The 21328-nt window shown below is 46.4% G+C and overlaps 1 protein-coding gene across 3 annotated transcripts in view; it reads right to left on the reverse strand.

Annotated features, from left to right (window-relative positions):
• The window catches only part of ESCO2 (establishment of sister chromatid cohesion N-acetyltransferase 2), a 32431-nt gene that overhangs the window by 5472 nt on the left and 5631 nt on the right, over nucleotides 1-21328 (reverse strand). For 2 of the 3 annotated variants that reach the window (XM_068280113.1, XM_068280112.1), the window contains exons 2-7: nucleotides 15035-15998; nucleotides 6472-6541; nucleotides 6343-6391; nucleotides 4698-4821; nucleotides 2581-2712; nucleotides 1602-1691 (exon numbers count right to left, since the gene is read on the reverse strand). In XM_068280113.1, coding sequence (XP_068136214.1) covers nucleotides 1602-1691; nucleotides 2581-2712; nucleotides 4698-4821; nucleotides 6343-6391; nucleotides 6472-6541; nucleotides 15035-15913 — 1344 coding nt within the window. In that variant the 5' untranslated portion in view covers nucleotides 15914-15998. Of the gene's footprint in view, nucleotides 1-1601; nucleotides 1692-2580; nucleotides 2713-4697; nucleotides 4822-6342; nucleotides 6392-6471; nucleotides 6542-15034; nucleotides 15999-19662; nucleotides 19822-21328 lie in introns of those variants that run through there. The other variant, XM_068280111.1, reaches the window with a different exon arrangement.

Raw genomic sequence — 21328 nt, forward strand, 5'->3', positions numbered from 1 at the left:
CAGAGCATATTGTCTTGTCGCTTATCTGTCCCTCAGAGGGGCTCTCAATCTAATCCCATAGTCATGTCTATGTATGTATCGAAGTCTAGGGCCAATTTATGTAAAGTGTAATGAATGTGTCGTAGTCTAGAGGGAAGCCAATTAACTTATCTGTATGTTTTTGTGATGTGGGAGGAAACCGGATTTCCCAGAGGAAACCCACACAGACCTTACAAACTCCTTGCAGATAGTGACCTGGCTTGGATTTGAACCGGGGACTCAGTGCTGCAAGACGAGAACGCTAACCACTACCACACCTTCACTCATTTTCCACTACCACGTTTTGTGCTGCGATTTAAAAGGAGCAGGAAACGATTGGAGCTCATTTGAGATGGAAGAAAAAAAAAATTAAGAGGGAGTGGCAAAAAATTACAAATTGCCAGATTGCAAAAAGCACCCCCTACTCAGGTCACAGTATTCCTTTCCCTTTCATACTTTGTGCAGGAGCTCAAGCGTACAAAAAAAATGCAGCAGAAGGTTTGCGATCAGAAAAAAATGCCGTTGCAATCACTGCACACTAAAGGAAACATTCCTATGCTGCTTCCATTCGTTAACCTATCAGAACACAACACGCTGTTAGTGGAAAAGGAAACTAAAACGTAAATTCTATTCACAAGTTTTGCAGCAGAAAGCATCTTGAAGGATCTCACGCATCCAGGTCACGGCAATTTCAGCACACTAAGCAAGTCACATGTGGTACCATCAACTTTTTGAGCACTCAGCTAAAATAAATTTATGGAGCAAACAAATAATTTTACGTTGTTCCACACTAACCAGTTACTAAGGGGACCATTTATAAACAAGCGGTAAAAAAGGTTGGACATAGCGCTACTGTCACTATAATCTTGCTTTTCATAGGAGTTTGTGATCACAAGCCACTCCTGGGAACTGCACTGTCATATCTAGCTTGCTTTGTTAACACATGTGAGCAAAGTATACAGTAGAACCTATTGCAGTAGCTTCTGTAGAGGGACGAGCTGCATTTCCCTTCTCAGCCTCCTGTCACACTGAACTGTCCTCAGCCAATCAGTGAGGAGCAGGAATGTGAGAAGGGAGATAAGCTTTTCTCCCCCCGGGAATGTACCAAAATAGAGCCAAGCTAACTGATAAGATTCATTACAGCAGAAACATTTATGATTCTAGTGGAATGCTTGCAATGCAAGATCAGGATGTAGACCACATAATAAACACATAGCAGTGGGTAAATGGAATTTGATTTTGTGGCTGACAGTCCCGCTTTAAACCCTCTTTTTATTGTTCTACTACCTGGTTTCTAAACTAGACTGATTGCTCCATACTGCATGCATCCTATACATATCCATTCTATACCTTGCACTGGTGATGGCTGAAGTGAGCTCTGTGAAATTAAAAGCAAGAGATGTGCTGCAGACTAGCAGTTCTGGAAGGTGTGCTTTTCAGGGACCAATGTGAACGATTTGCGCATTCACTCACTGTCCTGAAGTGATGCATTGTGGGCAGTGCTTCTTGCACATGCGGAAGTGATAAGCAAAACTGCACTTTGAGTATTAGAATGCAAACGTGAGTCATGCAGTTATAATCACCTTCTTAACAGCATATTTTGGGTCGTCTGGGCAGATCATCAGAATCCTTCCATCCCAAAACTCCGCCACAACCCGCTCCTTCTTCCAACCCTGCAACCAGAAAAACAAACCTCATATAAACATCTAAATTAAAATAACCCTGAAGTGGAAATAAACTTTTATTGGTTTAAAAGCAGCATGATCATCATCTATCCAGCAGCGACAGCTCCGCTGTTTCGGTCACCAGACCTTTTGATATCACACTGACAAACTCCACTCTTACATAGTAACTTCAGCTCTCAAGCACCAATCAGGTGCAAGAGCCTTTAGCCAATCAGAGGACAGCGGCAATATGGTGAACCTGATGGGGAACTGATATCTATAAAATGCAAATATCCCCATCCCATAATAACGCGCACACACCCATTTGCAAGTACCTCCCTCATATAGTGGTACACAGACCACAAGGAAGACTGCTCATAAAATATGCAAATATATGCACATCCCCTCCTTGGGTGCTTGCTATACACTGAAGATTCCGCTATGAACTCTGGCGCCCATACACTGGGCTCCACTATTGCGCAATTAACATTGTGATCTACTCGCACCCAAATTACAAGCTGGCCGCCCAAATTTCCTAGCCCCTAGAAAGTTAAAAACAAAACAAACAAAAAACACTGTTAAACTGCTCAGTAACTTTTAGAGAAGAAATGGTCTGTCACAGGACACTGCTCTGACTCCAGGTACCCAAAAAGCCCTGCTTGCCCATTCTTTTTACAATGGTCATGAGGTACACAGATAATGTGGTGTATATACCTTTACTCCACTCCCCCCTACCAAAAACAAAACAAAATAAAATAAAGTATGCATGCTTACAAACATGGCTTTTTAGTGCCCCAAATGATACAGTATTATAAAAACATCACAACCTCTAGTAGGTAGAGAAGATATGATTTGGCAAACGCTGACAACTGGAAGAAGGGAAACTGGAAGTCCTTACCACATAGCGAATGCTCTCCAGAAGGCGCTGGTGATATTGTATGTGCTGAGCCTCGTCCTCTAGGCTGGCGGCTGAATAGATCATCCCACAAGTGCTGCAAACTACAGGACCAAAGTGCTTCTGCCCAGCGTCCTAGACAATGAGAAACACACGTGACTTCAGTCATTCACATATTCCTCTCCTACTGCTCTTAAGCTGAATACTTACCTGACAGCGCAAGAAAATGGATCACACCAACATCCCCTGATCCCATCTCCCTGCTAGCGGGTACACACGACGGGCGCGAACCTGAATTCAAGCAAACGCAGCACTTCGTACGGGGGTCATCGGGGATCTTAAAGATCCGATGTGACGGTCGTTACTGGCGCACATTGCCAAACTTTGTGTAATCATGCGCCTGTACCCAAATCGCAAGATTGTGGAAATGATCGCTCATCGTAAAAAAAAAAAAAAATAAAAAAAAAAATTGCCGATCAAAAAAACATTCGCTACTTTTCAACCTGCAGAGTCCATGAGATCTACCTGCCCCCCCCCCCCCATCATACATAAGTATTCTTCTCAACCCCCCCCCCCCCCCCCTTCCAAAAGCCTAGAGAATAGCAGCAGCAGGAGCCTTCTCCCTTACATATCCTGCCCCCCAGCAGTTCAATCCTCCCCCTTCAAACGTAGCAAATAGCTTCAGAATCCTCCTGAAGCCATTTGCCCACTGTGTTCTCACTTGTCTGGCAGCCTGGAGGGGAGGAGACCTGTCTCCTTCAGCCACGCCTCCCCTTTAGCCGCGCATCTCCCCTCTTCTCACCGATGCTGCCAAGGCAGCAAAATCTAACAGCTGCGGCTGCGCGGCTTCTGATTATGACAGGTCGCGGCCAGGATCTACTCAGCAGGCCTATTGGGCACCCAGGGTGTAGAGCGTACGGGCCTTTATTCACAGACCAAGACATCTATTTAAAGAGGAACTGTAGTGAAAGTAATGTAGTTAATAAAATTGCTTTTTTTTTTTTTTTTTTTTTATAGGCCTCTTTACTGCATTATACTGTCACTACAGGGCCTCTTTACTGCATGATACTGTCACTACAGGGCCTCTTTGGGCCTGGTTTACACTTGCACAGATGAAATACTGATCCATTTAGTTAGCGCGCAGTCAACTCGATAGCAGTGTCGATCCAGAAAAATAGCTGCAGACCCAAACTTGCGGTCCGTTCGGTGGAGTGGGTCAAACGGATCAATGTGAACGGATCCTATTGATTAAAGTGGATCCGAGATGAAATTTTAGTCATTGCATAATTGTTTTCCTTTCCTATTGTTTATACGGCATTCCTCAAGCCAAATACTTTTTTGTTTTAACACTCTAATTCCCTATAAACTAAAGAAGCCACGCCCACAGGTTTTCAGAGAGCCAAGGCACTTTCAGACAGTAGCAAGGGCTCATGGGAGCTCAGTCTGGGCAGGAGGAGGGGGAGGTATTACTAGCCAGAGATTTCAGAGGCGGAGGGGAGGAGGAGGGGGATTAGGTTTTTTTGCTCACGATGCAGATAAGCCTGCCTCTGTGTAATGTTTACAAACAACATGGCTGCTGTCATTGTATCACAGGAAGAAATAATCATATTCTATTAAAGCTGTTTGCAGCTAGATTTGCTGTGTAAACTATCTAACCTTTAGATAAGATATATAGACAAGTTACTTGTTATAGTTAGTTTTTCATCTTGGATCCGCTTTAACATAGGATCTGTTCACCTCCGTGTCTGTTCTATTACGGTCGCTAAGTGGCCCAATTTTATTTCAATGCGAACTGGGTTGTTCTCTAAAACATCACTACATTTGAGAGCTACAAAAAGCTCCAAGCCTACTCAAGATTAATATCCTATACAATAAAACCAAACTGTCCCTGTGTCATCCTTCCTGTCCCTGTCTGTGTGTTAGTGGGTTTTTTGTACTAAGCCTGTGCGCAGTACAGACAAACCATTGGGACAGGAGGACGGGCCATGGGAGCCGGCAGATGGGCGGGGGCGTGCGCACTGACTGGCGGTGTGAAGAGACCCAGAGCCCGTTTTTAAACAGGCCTAAGCCAACTAGTATTATAATAAACTCTGTTTTTATCCTAGGAGTCTGGCTCTTACAATGATCAGCTGGTCTTCGGCTTTTCCGGCATCTTTCTTCTTGCTGTGTTTTGGCATTTTGGTTAGAAGAGACGGAGTGCTGGCGCACACGGGGGAGGCGATATCTGCCCGCAGGTCGCACGGCCTGGAGAGGACAGACAAACTGGTTACACACATGCAGATCTTTACTCCCTTACGCCAATATCTAGCTGTTATCGCAGATTTACGAATCCAGCAAAAGAACTTTTCCTGCCAACTGTCACAGAAAAAAGGCAATATCAAACCAGAGGCGCATTTACAACAGTCATATACATGATGTATCACGCCGCTGCCACAGATGGAACAATTCCTTCATCCCAAGAGCAACATGTAGTGTCAACTGTAGCGCTGTGCCAATCACATAAATGAATTCTCATAGGACAGTCCTCATTCCCCTTCACTCTGGATCCAATCCACCTGTAATAGCTCTCCAAGTGCATAAACAGAAAAGAAGGGATAGGAATCCTCAGTGTTCTGTCTTGGAAGTGTATAAAAGCATGAAAAGTACAGGTTCACCCACGTCTAAGGGGTCCTAATCCAACTAGGACTCCCCTTGGCTGTGATGGCTTCCCACTGGAGTGGTACTCTGAACCTTTCAGTACTCCGTTCCATCACACTTCCCTCTCGCCCCGACTAGTTTCGTCTGTTGCCGTCATTATTTGAAGACAGAACACAGAGGATATCCTCCCCCTACGTTTCTCTGTTTATGCACTTGGAGGAGTGCCATTACAGGTGGATTGGATTCAGAGTGAAGGGGATTGAGGACTATTGAGGTCTATGAAAATTCAAGGAATACATTTATGTGATTGGCACAGCGCTACAGTTGACACTACACAGAACGAAAGGCTCCCAGGGCATAATAAATGTGCACTTTGAGGTGCCAGTATTCTGAGTAAATAGGCATGTGAGGCAACTGCTGTGACCGACACTGTAGAGCCGTGTTTTTCCCAAACCCTATTAGCCGGGTGCTCCGCCCAGCTAATTCTGGGAAGCGGCCGGCTGTCATGGCTCTCTTATCAGGGCAGCGCATAAAGGAGATGGGGCCAGCCAGCAGAGAACAACAATTAAGGGGTGGGATCACACCATGCAGCTCTGTAGTCCAGCATGTCAACAGCAGATCGGGAGAGAGTGTGCGAAACATCCTCTCTTGTACCAGTGTACAGCGCTGGTGCCCTCCTAGAGTTTGCTGCCTGAATTACCATCATGCATGTAATTCAGGCAGCAAACTAGGGTGCAGCAGGTGTGTGTGTGTGTGTGTGTGTGTGTTTGTGTGTGAATGAATGTGCACACAGCAATCATGTGTCAGAGGAGCACACAGATACTCTGCAAGGATATTGAGGAAACACTCGCATTAACTGGAGGCCCATCAGCCAGCTCGGTGGCCCTGGGCAATTGCCCAGTTAGCCCCATAGAACTGCTTTGCAGCTATGGAAGCAACAGCCCCTGTATTTCCCTGTCCTGCCCCACCCAGCTAATTTTTCATGCTATCCGTCTAGACAAAAATCCTGGGGAGAACACTGCAGATACTGTCCAGTATATAGACGCAGGTACATACTATACATAGCAAGCTGTTTCACACTCAAACATGGGAGCGCCCATAAAAAGTGTAAACTAGCTCTACACCAACCTTTTCTTAGCTACAGATGGTGTGCTGAAGATGGGATACACAGAGGAAGCTGCAAGGAAAGAAAATGAAATTTAGCAATGGTATTTCACTGGGAGACATCAAAGCATAAACGAGAACTACACTTATTACCTTTTTTGTCGGAAGACTTCAGGATGGGCTCATCCAGATCAAACGGATTGTGAGAATCTGTTTCAGTTTCCTATAAGGAACATAAAACCACAGTGAATTATAGATGCCGTATGCACATTTCACCAGGAGGTGGCAGCAGCACTCACTCAGACATGTCTGATCAGTAATGTTATAAAGCACATCCATGTATTAAGTGAAGTACACATTAAAGAGACACTGAAGCGGAAAAAAAATTATGATATTATGATTTGTATGTGTAGTACAGCTAAGAAATAAAACATTAAAGGTGGCCATACACTGGTCGATTTGCCATCAGATTCGACCAACAGATAGATCCCTCTCTGATCGAATCTGATCAGAGAGGGATCGTATGGCTACCTTTACTGCAAACAGATTGTGAACCGATTTCAGCCTGAAACCGATCACAATCTGTGGTGGTGGTGGTGGTGCCGCCGCTCCCCCCGCCCGCATACATTACCTGCTCCGCTGGTGGGACTGCCCCCGGTCACCGCTCTTCTTCTCCGTCTCCGCTCTGGTCTCCGACATGCTTCCCTTCTTCCTGTCTGGGGGAAGTTTAAACAGTAGAGCGCCCTCTACTGTTTAAACTTCCTGCCGGGACAGGAAGAAGGGAAGGATACCGGAGGAGACCAGACCAGAGCCGATACGGAGAAGAGCAGAGACCCGGGAGTCGCGCCGGCGGAGCAGGTAATGTATGCGGGCTCTATTGAGTCGGTCGTCGGGCACTCGAACGCCGCTAGCGATGCGCTCTTTACCCGCGGGCGATCGACGGTTATTTTCCGCACGGCGCGATCGACGGGATCGGACGGAATGGATCGAAATTCGGCGTGTAGCGTGAACGATTGGCAGCAGATTCGATCCCAGTGATCGAATCTGCTGTCGAAACGGGCGCAAATCGGGCCAGTGTATGGCCACCATAAGATCATCAGTCTAATTGTTTCCAGTACAGGAAGAGTTGCGAAACTCCAGTTGTTATCTCTATGCAAACAAGCCATTAAGCTCTCCGACTAAGTTAGTCATGGAGAGGGCTGTTATCTGACTTTTTATCTCAACTGTTCCTGGACTATTTACTTTTCCTCTGCTAGAGGAGAGGTCATTACTTCACAGACTGCTCTGAAAGACTCATTTTGAATGCAGAGAGTTGTGTAATCTGCACATATTAGAGAATGATGCAATGTTAGAAAAAAACACTATATACCTGAAAATAAAAGTATGAGAATATTTTCTTTGCTACTAATCTTCTAGTAATTATTCATAGCACACAACCAATTCATTATATCATATATTTTTTTCCGCTTCAGTGTCTCTTTAAACATTTGTGGTAGAGCAGGTAAAAGATTTATATCTTTTGTCTACTGCTCTGTACCACCAGATACAATTTCATTAGAAATATTGGATTAAAGCGGTATAAAACCCTGACATAATATTCAATAAATAATAATAATAATAATAGCAGATTCATAGTATCTGAGTTGAGGGCCCGCAATCCATCGGTGCATCTGCAAATTTTTCATGCAGCGCAGTTAGATTTCCGAGTTGATATGTCAATGGAAGACCAATGTATATTTTGTGAATAATATTCAATAAAAACATGTTTTCCTACTTTTTATATGCCGTACGGTTATCATTTGCATTTGTGCATAAGTATCATTATTCATTTAGAAATTACAAGTTCCCAAAAGTACAGTTTTTTTGCTTTGAGAGCTGCCTTTTCATTTTATTCATAACTGGTTTTATTCATGTTGTATTGAAGGCAGAAATGCTTTGAGTGTCTGTCTGTGTCCAGGAGCTTCTGCACAGTCACAGAATGTGTCACATTCCTCACTTAATACAATTAAGTAAACACAAGATAACATTATCTACACTTCAGCTGCGTCCAGATTTCTCCGCACTGAACTGAGTCCGGTGTGTAACCCTTTGAATGCTGTTCTAGTAAAAAAAAATGCTGGTTGTATATAATATGTTGTAAAAAAAAAAAAATTAGAGCAAAGAAGAAATGCTGGGTTTAATTTCCCTTTAAAAAGACACTGAAGCAAAAAAATAAATATATGATATAATGATTTGTATGTGTAGTAGAGCTATGAAATAAAACATTAGGAGCAGAGACATAAGTCTAATATTGTTTCCAGTACAGGAAGAGTTAAGAGACTCCAGTTATCTATGCAAAAAAACCACTGAGCTCCACAACTTCCAAAGTAGCAGAGAGCTCTGTCTTCTGAAGCTTGTTATCTCAACTGTCAGTCACTGTATCTTTTTCTCTTCAGAGCACAAGTCAAAAGTTCACTGTCCTGCTCTGTAAAATAATTTAGAATGCTGAGTAGTGTGTAAACTGCAACTATTAGAGAATGATGCAATGTTATAATAAACACTATGGCCTGGTGCACACCAGAGGAGTTTTTCTGAGCGTTTTGAGTCTTTAAATCTGCTGCTAATGTTATCCTCTGTATCTGTGCACACTGGAGCAATGAGGTTTTGAAAAAAAAAAAAAACCCATAGCATTACATTGGGAAGAGCTTTTGAAACCTCTAAAAGCTCTTCCCAATGTAATGCTATGGGGTTTTTACAAAACCTCATTGCTCCAGTGTGCACAGACACATAGAATAACATTAGCAGCAGATTTAAAAACTCAAAACGCTCAGAAAAACTCCACCAGGCCTATAACTGAAAATAAAAAGAGAATATTTTCTTTGCTACTAATGTTCTAGTATTTTCCATACTACACAACCAATTCATTATATCATTTTTTTAAGCTTCAGGGTCTCTTTAAAATGTACCCGAGACAAATGAAACACAAGGTTCTATACTTACCTGGGGCTTCCCTCCAGCCCCCTGTAGTCCATGAGCTCCCTCCGTGCCAGTCAGCCCCGGTAAAGTTATACTGCATATGCGCGGTCCTGCCCCCTTGGTTGCACTCCCATAGTCAGGAGTGTTCTGTCTTTGTCTGTGCAGTTAGAAGCCTTAACTAACGTCGCAGGCGCAAACACTCCCGTCCACCAGAGCATGACGAAGGCCACACATGAGCAGTAGCCCCTGACTACAGGACTGGCAGTGGGACAGCAGACAGGATCAGACAGATACCAAGGGAGCCCACGGTCTACATGGGGCTGGAGGAAAACTCAGGTAAGTAGTCCCTGACTACTGGGCTGTGCTGTAATGGTCTCAGGTTTACTTTAACATTGATTGCACGGCCACCAGCCCTGTTTCTGTAGAAATAACATCACTTTTCTGGATAACCAGATTTATAAAAATGTCAATTAGCTTTAAGTGAATCTGTACACAATTATTCTAAATCTGGTGCACAGGTCCTTTTATTTATGGTTCACCTCCTATACATAAAGCAAGGCTGGTTTGCAAAAGATAAGCATCTAAAAAGAGGAAAAAGCAACCCGCCACTCTCAGAACTATGAAATTACAAAAACTTTATTAGATTAAAAACAGTGGCCCAAACTGACAACCCACAGTATCCCCAAACCTATAACCCCCCCCCCCCCCCTGGAGAACAGCCAAAAATGCTACCGGACACGTTCGCACTCTCATAGTACACAGTTCAAACTCAGGATCAGCTGATTCACTACATTGTGTGCAGACAGAGCTGGACTAAAATACCATATATCGTTAAAAAGGGCTAATGTGAGTCTATTAGAATTCAGCAAGAGTTCCTTTTTCTGTAGCACAACTGCATTTATATGCAGATCTGAGGCAGATTCATCTTCAATTAATGAACTACATGTCTGCTGTATTCATGGTGAAAAATATCAGTTTCATATGGCCGCATAACACTATACAAATACTGGAATTCAGCCTTCCTCGGCAAGCACACTGTCCATAGACCGCTGGCTATCCGCTCAGCTATACCATATATTGTAACCATAGACCGCTGGCTATCCGCTCAGCTATACCATATATTGTAACCATAGACCGCTGGCTATCCGCTCAGCTATACCATATATTGTAACCATAGACCGCCGACTATCCGCTCAGCTACACCATATACTGTAACCATAGACCGCTGGCTATCCGCTCAGGTATACCATATATTGTAACCATAGACAGCTGGCTATCCGCTCAGCTACACCATATATTGTAACCATAGACTGCCGGCTATCCGCTCAGCTATACCATACGCTGTAACCATAGACCGCTGGCTATCCGCTCAGCTATACCATATATTGTAACCATAGACCGCTGGCTATCCGCTCAGCTATACCATATATTGTATATTGTAACCATAGACTGCTGGCTATCCGCTCAGCTATACCATATATTGTAACCATAGACTGCTGGCTATCCGCTCAGCTATACCATATATTGTAACCATAGACTGCCGGCTATCCGCTCAGCTATACCATATATTGTAACCATAGACCGCTGGCTATCCGCTCAGCTACACCATATATTGTAACCATAGACTGTCGGCTATCCGCTCAGCTATACCATATATTGTAACCATAGACCGCTGGCTATCCGCTCAGCTATACCATATATTGTAACCATAGACCGCTGGCTATCCGCTCAGGTATACCATATATTGTAACCATAGACCGCTGGCTATCCGCTCAGCTATACCATATATTGTAACCATAGACTGCTGGCTATCCGCTCAGCTATACCATATTTTGTATATTGTAACCATAGACTGCTGGCTATCCGCTCAGCTATACCATATATTGTAACCATAGACTGCCGGCTATCCGCTCAGCTATACCATATATTGTAACCATAGACCGCTGGCTATCCGCTCAGCTACACCATATATTGTAACCATAGACTGTCGGCTATCCGCTCAGCTATACCATATATTGTAACCATAGACCGCTGGCTATCCGCTCAGCTATACCATATATTGTAACCATAGACCGCTGGCTATCCGCTCAGGTATACCATATATTGTAACCATAGACCGCTGGCTATCCGCTCAGCTACACCATATATTGTAACCATAGACTGTCGGCTATCCGCTCAGCTATACCATACGCTGTAACCATAGACCGCTGGCTATCCGCTCAGCTATACCATACGCTGTAACCATAGACTGCCGGCTATCCGCTCAGCTATACCATATATTGTAACCATAGACCGCTGGCTATCCGCTCAGCTATACCATATATTGTAACCATAGACCGCTGGCTATCCGCTCAGCTATACCATATATTGTAACCATAGACCGCTGGCTATCCGCTCAGCTATACCATATATTGTAACCATAGACCGCTGGCTATCCGCTCAGCTATACCATATATTGTAACCATAGACCGCTGGCTATCCGCTCAGCTATACCATATATTGTAACCATAGACCGCTGGCTATCCGCTCAGCTATACCATATATTGTAACCATAGACCGCTGGCTATCCGCTCAGCTATACCATATATTGTAACCATAGACCGCTGGCTATCCGCTCAGCTATACCATATATTGTAACCATAGACCGCTGGCTATCCGCTCAGCTATACCATATATTGTAACCATAGACCGCTGGCTATCTGCTCAGCTATACCATATATTGTAACCATAGACCGCTGGCTATCCGCTCAGCTATACCATATATTGTAACCATAGACCGCTGGCTATCCGCTCAGGTATACCATATATTGTAACCATAGACTGCCGGCTATCCGCTCAGGTATACCATATATTGTAACCATAGACTGCCGGCTATCCGCTCAGCTATACCATATATTGTAACCATAGACCGCTGGCTATCCGCTCAGCTACACCATATATTGTAACCATGGACCGCTAGCTATCCGCTCAGCTATACCATATATTGTAACCATAGACCACTGGCTATCCGCTCAGCTATACCATATATTGTAACCAGAGCGCTGGCTATCCGCTCAGCTACACCATATATTGTAACCAGAGCGCTGGCTATCCGCTCAGCTACACCATATATTGTAACCATAGACTGCCGGCTATCCGCTCAGCTACACCATATATTGTAACCATAGACCGCTGGCTATCCGCTCAGCGTACGGTGTTACCTTTCCGTAGTAGCATTCCAAGCTGTTAGGCCTCGTTCAGACTATACGTGCTGCCGTGCGCATTTTGGCAGCACGTATAGTGTTCACCACGTAAGAACGGTACAAGGGCATAGACAGACCTTCTACCGTTCCCATCATATGCGCTGCGCAGCTGTGTGATGCGCTATCACACTGCTTCATGCATTTTTCAGGAATCACATTCACTGTAGTGAATGGGATCTGCAGCGCATACTAGTAGCACAGATGGTGTGCGATCGTATGCGCTGCGTTTTAATCTTACAGCCATCCAGTTAAACCAGTGCCGCGGCATCCCACAGCTAACAGGTACCTGCGGGGGATTTTAATAGGTTTGGGGATACTGAGGGCTGTCAGTTTGGTCCACTGATTTTGCGCTAACAAAGTTTTTGTAATTTCATAGTTCTGAGAGTGTCTGTTTGCTTTTTCCTCTTTATTTTTAAAGTGAATCTGTAGCAACATGTGACATGATGAAAAATATATTCAGATAGGATACTGGTCCTACTAACAAATGATGTAAAGTCCCTTCCTGTTGTCCAGTATAAGAGCTAAAGAAAAAAAAAACTTGAGTTACTATCCATGCAAGAGAGCTTCTCTGAGCTAACCAACCAACTTGGTCGAACTCGGTCTTTTTTTCTGAAGAGAGAATAAGAGAATAAATCTCGCTTCAGACCTCATAGATAGCAGGGGCATGTGTGCCCCTGCTAAAACGCCGCTATCCCGCGGCTTAACGGGGGTCCCTTCACCCCCAAATCCCCTCGGTGCAGCGAGGGAGCGCTTCCTGGTTGGGGCAGGGCTAACCGCCGCAGCCCTGCCCCACGCGCGTCTGTCAGCGCGTATCTCCGCCTCTCCCCGCCCCTCTGTCTTCCTTCACTGAGAGGGGCGGGGGAGAGGCGGCGATGCGCCGCTGATAGACGCGACTGGAGGCAGGGCTGCAACCAATTTTACGACCAACGATTGCGGGGGTGGGTTTGGGGGTGAAGGGACTTATTCTCGCTTCAGAGTCTCTTTAAAGTGAATGGGAACCGCATTTTAAAAAAATGAGACATACTCACCCAAGGAGAGGGAAGGCTCTGGGTGCTATAGAGCCTTCCGGCTCCTCTCCTGGTCCCGTCGTTCCGGTGCTGGCTTGCTCGGTAACAATACTGCTTTACCCGGCCGAAGGAGGCTTCAGAAGTCTTCAGGGAGCCAGAGTGCTCCTGAAGAAGGGCGGCCCTGTACTGCGCCTGAGCACGCACACTCTCTTGCATGCTCACGCCGGTGCAGTATGGAGCCACACGGCTCCCAAAGACTTCCAAATACCCTTTGTTTTCAAGCAGGGGCTTGAAACGGGGGCGGGGGGAGGGAGCCAGCACAGGATAGAGGGAACCAAGAGAGGAGACAGAAGGATCTATACAACCCAGAGCCTTCCCTCTCCTTAGGTAAGTATTTGCTTCATTTTTTTTTTAAATGCGGTTCCCATTCAATTTAAACAGCCAAGAAACAGCTTGAAATGACTGCCAGCGATCAGCAAGTAATCATTGCAGGGTTTGCAATTTGAATCAATAGCAAAACGCGCTTCAGGGACGATTGCGTTGCGATTCTCGTTCTATTGAACGGGAATCAAAAACGCAAATCTCAGCAAAAAAATCATGGTCGCAATTTGCACTTGGAGTGTGAACCGGCCCACATTACACATAAATACTGACCATTTACCGCAACAGAGACAAGCTGATAACCAGACACCATTGTATTTCATATTATCTCTATAGGATCTTTTCAGACATCTGTTTTCAGCATATGCATTGCTTCTACTCCGGCAGCAAAATATGTAAAGTTCTGTCTGACAAACACAATAAAGTACTACAAAGATAAACTAAATCCATTCTCATTCGTGCTTTAAAGGAGTCATCAGCCAAAAGAGCTCCCCCCGCTCTACTTACCCGGGGCTTCCTCCAGCCCCTTGCAGCTGACATTTCCCACACTGCAGCTCCGCTCTCAGCTGTTGACCCGGGTTCCCCACCAGTGCAGAGGACAACCTCGAGGAACTACTGCGCCTGCGCAGTACACCACAGACAACGTGGACTTGACAGCGGCGCACAAGCGCACTAGAGGAGGTCGGCCTCTGCACCACTGGGGACCGGAAGGTGGCGGCTGCGAGCGGAGCGGTCAGCGTGGGACATGTCAGCTACAAGGGGCTGGAGGGGTCGAGGTTTGTTATTTTTGGCTGATGACTCCTTTAAACAAAGACCGTAAACAGGCATAACAGCAATATCTATTTCTAGTCCCCTCCAAAATAGGTCCCCCTTGCTGACCAGTCAAAAAGTATACTACAACAAATATCAGTTGATACAAAAAAACAAAACAAAAACAAACAAAGAAAAATGTAAATGGACAGACATAGCAGATTGTACATCACACTAGGACAATGCAAAACCGGCATAGTGTGGTCCAAGCCTTACTTTTTACGCTTTGTAAATGCTAACAGAGCAAACCTCTTGATGTCGTTAACCAGTCATATACTGTAGCATACTGGAAGATAAATCACATGGCAGAGAAGATCTCACCTGTAATTCACTGTTGTCCAGTCTTGATGATTTAGGTGTACTTTTCACTTTGGGCAGCTCAGAAGTCTGCGTGGGGCTGAACCTCACCTTCTTGTCAGTCTTGGCTTCCCTAGCTTTGCCAACTGCAGTTTCCTTCTCACCCCCTGTACTCTGAATCTTCTCCATACTACTGTTTCCTGTTCCGTCAGAGCTCAGGACTGGGCTGGTGGCCTTCTTTAAGAGCTTTGACTTTGAGGTTGCAGGAAACTTGATATGAGGAGGAAGCTTCTTTGGCGCTGAATGATGCTTCTTACCAGTCGAGAAAAAAGCAGCTCCCACCGTGAGTTTGGGACGTGGTTTCATTTTCAACCCCAGGATGGTGCTCTTCTGAGGACTAGGGGGCGGACTCTCTACATCAACTGATGCAGGGGATGTCTTGGCGGAAGGCTTCACCTCTGTCTTCTCAGTTTTAGGGGATGATGCACTTTGACTGGCGGACCTTCTTTTCTTACTACTCAACTGTTTGGTTTTAGTAAATTTTGTCTCAACTTTCGCCTCAGAACTTTGGATTTTAGAGCTGACCGGAGTGGAGGTGACCCTAACACCCTTAGATCTGGAATCTTTGATCCGCTTTCTGTCCAGAGGACCCACATAGACTGTATCTTTCTTGTAAAAGGACTTTGGTGGCACTACGGCATTCAATGAGGAGGGCGTCTTCACTGGAGAAAAGTCATAGGCATCGTCAAATTCAAAGTCCTCTGCTGGCGGTGGAGAGACAAGAAGCTTCCTAGCAACGCTACTCTTCGCTGGGGAGGCCCCATAATTCTCCTTCTCCTTGGGGTCTTCAATATTAGTGTAGGCTGGAGTAGAGGGACGCCTCGTGCTGTTTTGTTTATTCATGTTTCTAGGCTGTAATGGCGTAAGAACAACGCTGCATTCCACTACAAGCTGCTTGACTGGGGTCCCAAAAGACGACGACCAAGTTCTAAAAAAGGTGGAAAGCCCATAATAAGGTTATTGTACACATCTTATTGTGTTTTTACATAAAACAATACAGGAAGCCCAATAAGCACTTAAAGTGGGATTGTCACCATAAAAATCAAATTTCAACAGCAACTGGCCTGAGTATATTAAAGGGGTACTGTGGAGGCTATAAAAACAAAACAAAAAAACTGACACTTACCTGGGGCTTCTATCGGCCCCCTGCAGCAGTCATGTCCCACGTCGTCCTCCTACGATCCTCCGCCGCCGGTCTGGTCTAATTATTCGTCTAACTAGACAAATACGGCACGCATCTCCAGGAGCTTACTGTGCAGGCGCAGTATGAGGTTTTCACCTCCCGCAGGGGACATGGAAAAGCGATCCTGGAAGCTACATGTTGCTTTTAGGATTACCTAAGCGCTGGCCACACGACGCAAAAACCGTGATAAAGGCGGCATTTGTGCAACAGGCAGTAAACAACGGTAGTGGCACTGTCTATATATTTCAACAGCGCTTAAGCGCCATGTGCCGCGGCCTTCGTTAAACATCGCAGCATGCCCGTGAGAACAAGCCCTCATTGTCTAAACATCTCCGAAATGTAACGACTGCACTTCCTGGCATGCACTAGTATGCAGGAAAGCGCTACATCTCCTGGCATGCACTAGTGGGCAGGAACGTGCTACATCTCCTGGCATGCACTAGTGGGCAGGAACGTGCTACATCTCCCGGCATGCACTAGTGGGCAGGAAAGCGCTACATCTCCTGGCATGCACTAGTGGGCAGGAACGTGCTAAATCTCCCAGTATGCACTAGTGGGCAGGAAAGCACTACATCTCCCGGTATGCACTAGTGGGCAGGAAAGCGCTACATTTCCTGGCATGCACCAGTGGGCAGGAACGTACTACATCTCCCGGTATGCACTAGTGGGCAGGAAAGCGCTACATTTCCTGGCATGCACTAGTGGGCAGGAACGTACTACATCTCCCGGGATACACTAGTGGCCAGGCTTGCTACATCTTCCGGCATGCACTAGTGGCCAGGAACATTCTACATCTCCTGGCATGCGGAGCAGTGCTTTTTAGCGCTGCTAGATTTGGGTTCAACCGGCGCCACCATAGACTATAATGGGAATCACATCTACAGGTGCGCTCAGCGAGTAACGTCGGCGCCGTCAGAAGACGGACCCGAAGTTGCTTAAAAAAACATAATTCGGCCTCCAGCAATCGCTGGAAACCGAATTTATATCATTCCCCCACTATCCATGGCAGCCTGGAGGGGGAATAGTAATTAACACGGCCCGGACTTGTGCAGAAGCAGGATCAGCCATATACCGGCTGTATCCGGCGCCCAAGTCTACCGGCGTCGATTTCACATGTATGCCCTGGCATGCCCTAGCGACCAGGAACATGCTACATCTCCTGGCATGCACTAGTGGGCAGGAACACGCTAGACTCGCAGACACTTAAGTACGGCAGTGACCGCCGCAAGATGGACGCCTTCGTGAAGACAGGGACTTTAGAGCAGCACCATAAGTAAATTTAACATTGCCCCCCACAAAGCCAGCATTTACATATCTCACTTAGTTTCATACCCAATAAATGGTATCATCCTGATTCAAAACGTACTACTTTTACTGATGACTAATGCCTGGTAATTTACCGTCAGTTCAACGGGTCGAAACAATAATTTCCAATCACTTCTGTACAAAATTGATCAAAAACCTGATCGGCCCTATCGCAAATTATTGATTTGACCCATCGCTCTGACAGGAAATTGCATGGTGTGTACCAGTCATAACACCCTACAAGGCTCTACTGCCCTTCTAAAAATAGGTTAGCGGGCTTCCCTCCAAATTAGCCAGACTATAAGAGGGACATTAGGCCCCATACACACACTCAACAGCGGTCTTTTATGCTGGGCATACTCAGAGTTTCCTTTCCTTATCAATCGAGCCGCTAATGGCTCGATTGATAATATCTGACAGGTCCGATGACCCGCCGGATAGACTCCCCGCTCGATCCCCGCTGGCGGACAATAGCAGGGAATCGAGTGGCTGATAAGGAGCGCTGGCGGGGACGAGCGGGAATCGATTCGCGCGCACGAGCGGGGATGCACCGGCATCGAACCAGCTTCTCGATCCTGCGCATAATTGCATCCGTGTATGCCTAGCATTAAGCTGGCCATACACTGGCCCGATTTGCCGCCGTTTCGACAGCAGATTTGATCACTGGGATCGAATCTACTGCCAATCGTTCGCACTACACGCCGAATTTCGATCCATTTTGTCCGATCCCGTCGATCGCTCCGTGCGAAAAATTACCGTCGATCGCCCCCGGGTAGGGAGCGCGTCGCTAGCGGCATTCGAGTGCCCGACGACCGACGCAATAGAGCAGCATTACATTACCTGCTCCGCCGGCGCGACTACCCCCGGTCACCGCTGCTCCGTGTCTGCGCTGGTCTCCGGCATGCTTCAGTTCCTCCTGCCCGGCAGGAAGTTTAAACAGTAGAGGGAGCTCTACTGTTTAAACTTCCTGCCGGGCAGGAAGAAGTAAAGCATACCGGACCTGGAGACCAGAGCGGAGAAGGCAGCGGAGACCTGGGGACTGGAGTCGCGCCGGCGGAGCAGGTAATGTATGCGGGCATGTGGGCGGGGGGAGCGGCGGCAGTACCACCACGACCACAACAGATTGTGAACGGTTTCATGCTGAAATCGGTTCACAATCTGTTTGCAGTAAAGGTAACCATACGATCCCTCTCTGATCAGATTCGATCAGAGAGGGATCTATCTGTTGGTCGAATCTGATGGCAAATCGACCAGTGTATGGCTACCTTTAGGCTCTCACAACTTTTCTTGTGAAATACCTTAAAAAAATCTCTTGCTATTGTTCAAGCAGCTGATAAGACTGATAAGAAGTCAATTCAACATTTGAATTGACTTATCAGTCTTATCAGCTGTTTGAATAGCAAGAGATTTTTTTAGGTGTTATGCTGGGTACACATGGTACAATTTTCCATGCAATAGATGGGAAAGATAGATAAAATCTGTCATGTCCGATATTGCTCCCGATCATTTCCACGCTCGATTTCTCATAGCGGTGAATGGAAAAAGAATGAAGATAAGAGAATCAAGGGCAAAATCAACTGCGGAATCATGCCAAAAAACCATTGTGCTGCAAAATCGCACAAAAAAAAGTAACGTGTGTACCCAAAGTTGTGAGAGCCTAAAAGACCGCTCTTGAGTGTGTATGTGGCTTTGGTCTAGGATCAAGGTAGAGATAAGATTGTGTGCTCCTCTGAGGGAAAGCTGGTGACATAAATCACACAAGGTAGTCTGAAGTGCTGCAGAAAATGCCTACATGTAAATGAAGTCCTTTTACAGAAAGTCTCCCCATTGATTGCTCTGCAGACAGCTGAGTGCAGCAGCCTGTGCTCTCCATCGCCACCTAATGGCCAGCCTTAGCACTGCAGCCCGCTCCATGTTACATAAGGGTCGCTCATTCCCTACGTGCGCAGTAAATAGGGAATAAGCATATACTAAGTAAATGGAAGCAGGCACACAGCGCTGCCCTAGCAGGAGGTGGCAGGGCATGCTGAGTGTTGTAGTCCCACAGCCTGGCTCTCTCCGGTACGAGCACTGATCAGTAATCATTATCAAGCTTCTGTCTCACCCGTCTCCAGTGGCGGAGCTGTGCTTCCTCTTGCGGGGGGTGCAGGCGGCCATGGCGGGAATACGGCGGCTGCTCTCCGGGGACACACGGCGCTATCTCTCACTAAACGCTGCAGCTGCAGAGAAACTCCCGCCAGCGGCTTCAAACTCTGACTCCCAGCATGCCCTGCGCCGAGCCACAGAGACGGGAGCGCGCCGAGCCTGAGACGGGGGCGCGCACACAAGGCGCGCGCACTGCCACAGTGAGACATTGACTGGGCAGCACCTTCAGGACCTATTATTATTTACTGCATTTATTTGTTTGTATTTTTTTTAATGACGTGTTGGTGTTAATATTGCTTACCATTATTATTTTATCATTACAGGGGTGTCACTAGAAATCATGCAGCCCCCACAGTGATATTGTGCCTCCTTTGCTAAGGTGACCAAGTTACTATTTTAGTATTTATATGGTGCCATACAATCATAGCTAAAAGTAGAAAAAAAATTGTCCATTTACTTACCTGGGGCTTCTTCCAGCCCGCTGAAGTCTTCCTGGTCCCCTGCTGTCATCTCGCACTCCGCCATTCCTCCGGTATCCCGCTCCGATGCTGGATGTGTGGCTCTGGGCGTCCTCTATCATGCTCCCTGCGCTTGCACAGTAAGCAAAAATTGCTACCGCATATGCACAGAACTCTCCCAGCTGTAAGGCCCAGTTCACATTAGCGTTTTTTTGCGGATCGGAACCGGAACGTATACTGTACAAACAGAACGGATGTGAATGGATCCAATGTTAACCTATGGATCCATTCACATGCGTCCGTTGGTACGGATATGTTCCGTACGTTCCGGTCCCCGGATCTAAAAATTGCTGCAGGCCCTAATTTTCCGGACCGTTCTGCCCAGTGGAACGGATCTGGACAAAAAATGCTGTAGTATTGGGGCAATGGAAAACGGAACGTTTCTTCACACTAGTGAAGAAACGGACCGTTCCACCGGGGATGGGGGCATGTTCCGACACGCGAACCTGAGCGACGGGAGCGTGAGGGGAGGGTGCAGCAGCCTGGCGGGTGGGTGAGGGAGGGTTTATACATACCTTATTTTCAGTAGTAGCCGGCGGTAGAGGCTTCCATCTTCTTCCGCGTCATGTGACTAGTCACATGACGCGCTGTGTGGTCACAGCGGAAGAAGAGGAAGCCTCTACCGCCGGCTGCTACTGAAGATTAGGTATGTATTTGCTGAGTGAAATGGATCCGATCAATCATTGATCAGATCCGTTTTCACTATGTGAACCAGGCCGCGGACAGAGCCATCCAGATCTGGTGAAGCGGATCCGCTCACCAGATCCTTTTGGCTTGAAACGCAGATGTGAACTGGGCCTAAGAGCGTGTTACAGGACACACGCGGCCGGCGTCGAGCATGCACAATGGCCACCCGACTAGTCAGTTGTCTGGATTTCGGAGCTGGACATCGGAGGAACGGCTGAGCGCGGGATGATGGCGAGGGTCCAGGAAGACTTCAAGGGGCTGGAAGAAGCCCCAGGTAAGTAAATGGGAAATTTTTATTTTAGATTTGCTTTACGTGGCTATACATCTGTCGACTTGTCGGCGAATCAACCATCAGATTCAATAATTATTATCGAATCTGATGAAAATCTGTGCCGCCAAGAGCATGTTCAATTGACAATT

This window comes from Hyperolius riggenbachi, chromosome 4 (genome assembly GCF_040937935.1).
Source record: "Hyperolius riggenbachi isolate aHypRig1 chromosome 4, aHypRig1.pri, whole genome shotgun sequence".
Classification (NCBI taxonomy): Eukaryota; Metazoa; Chordata; class Amphibia; order Anura; family Hyperoliidae; genus Hyperolius; species Hyperolius riggenbachi.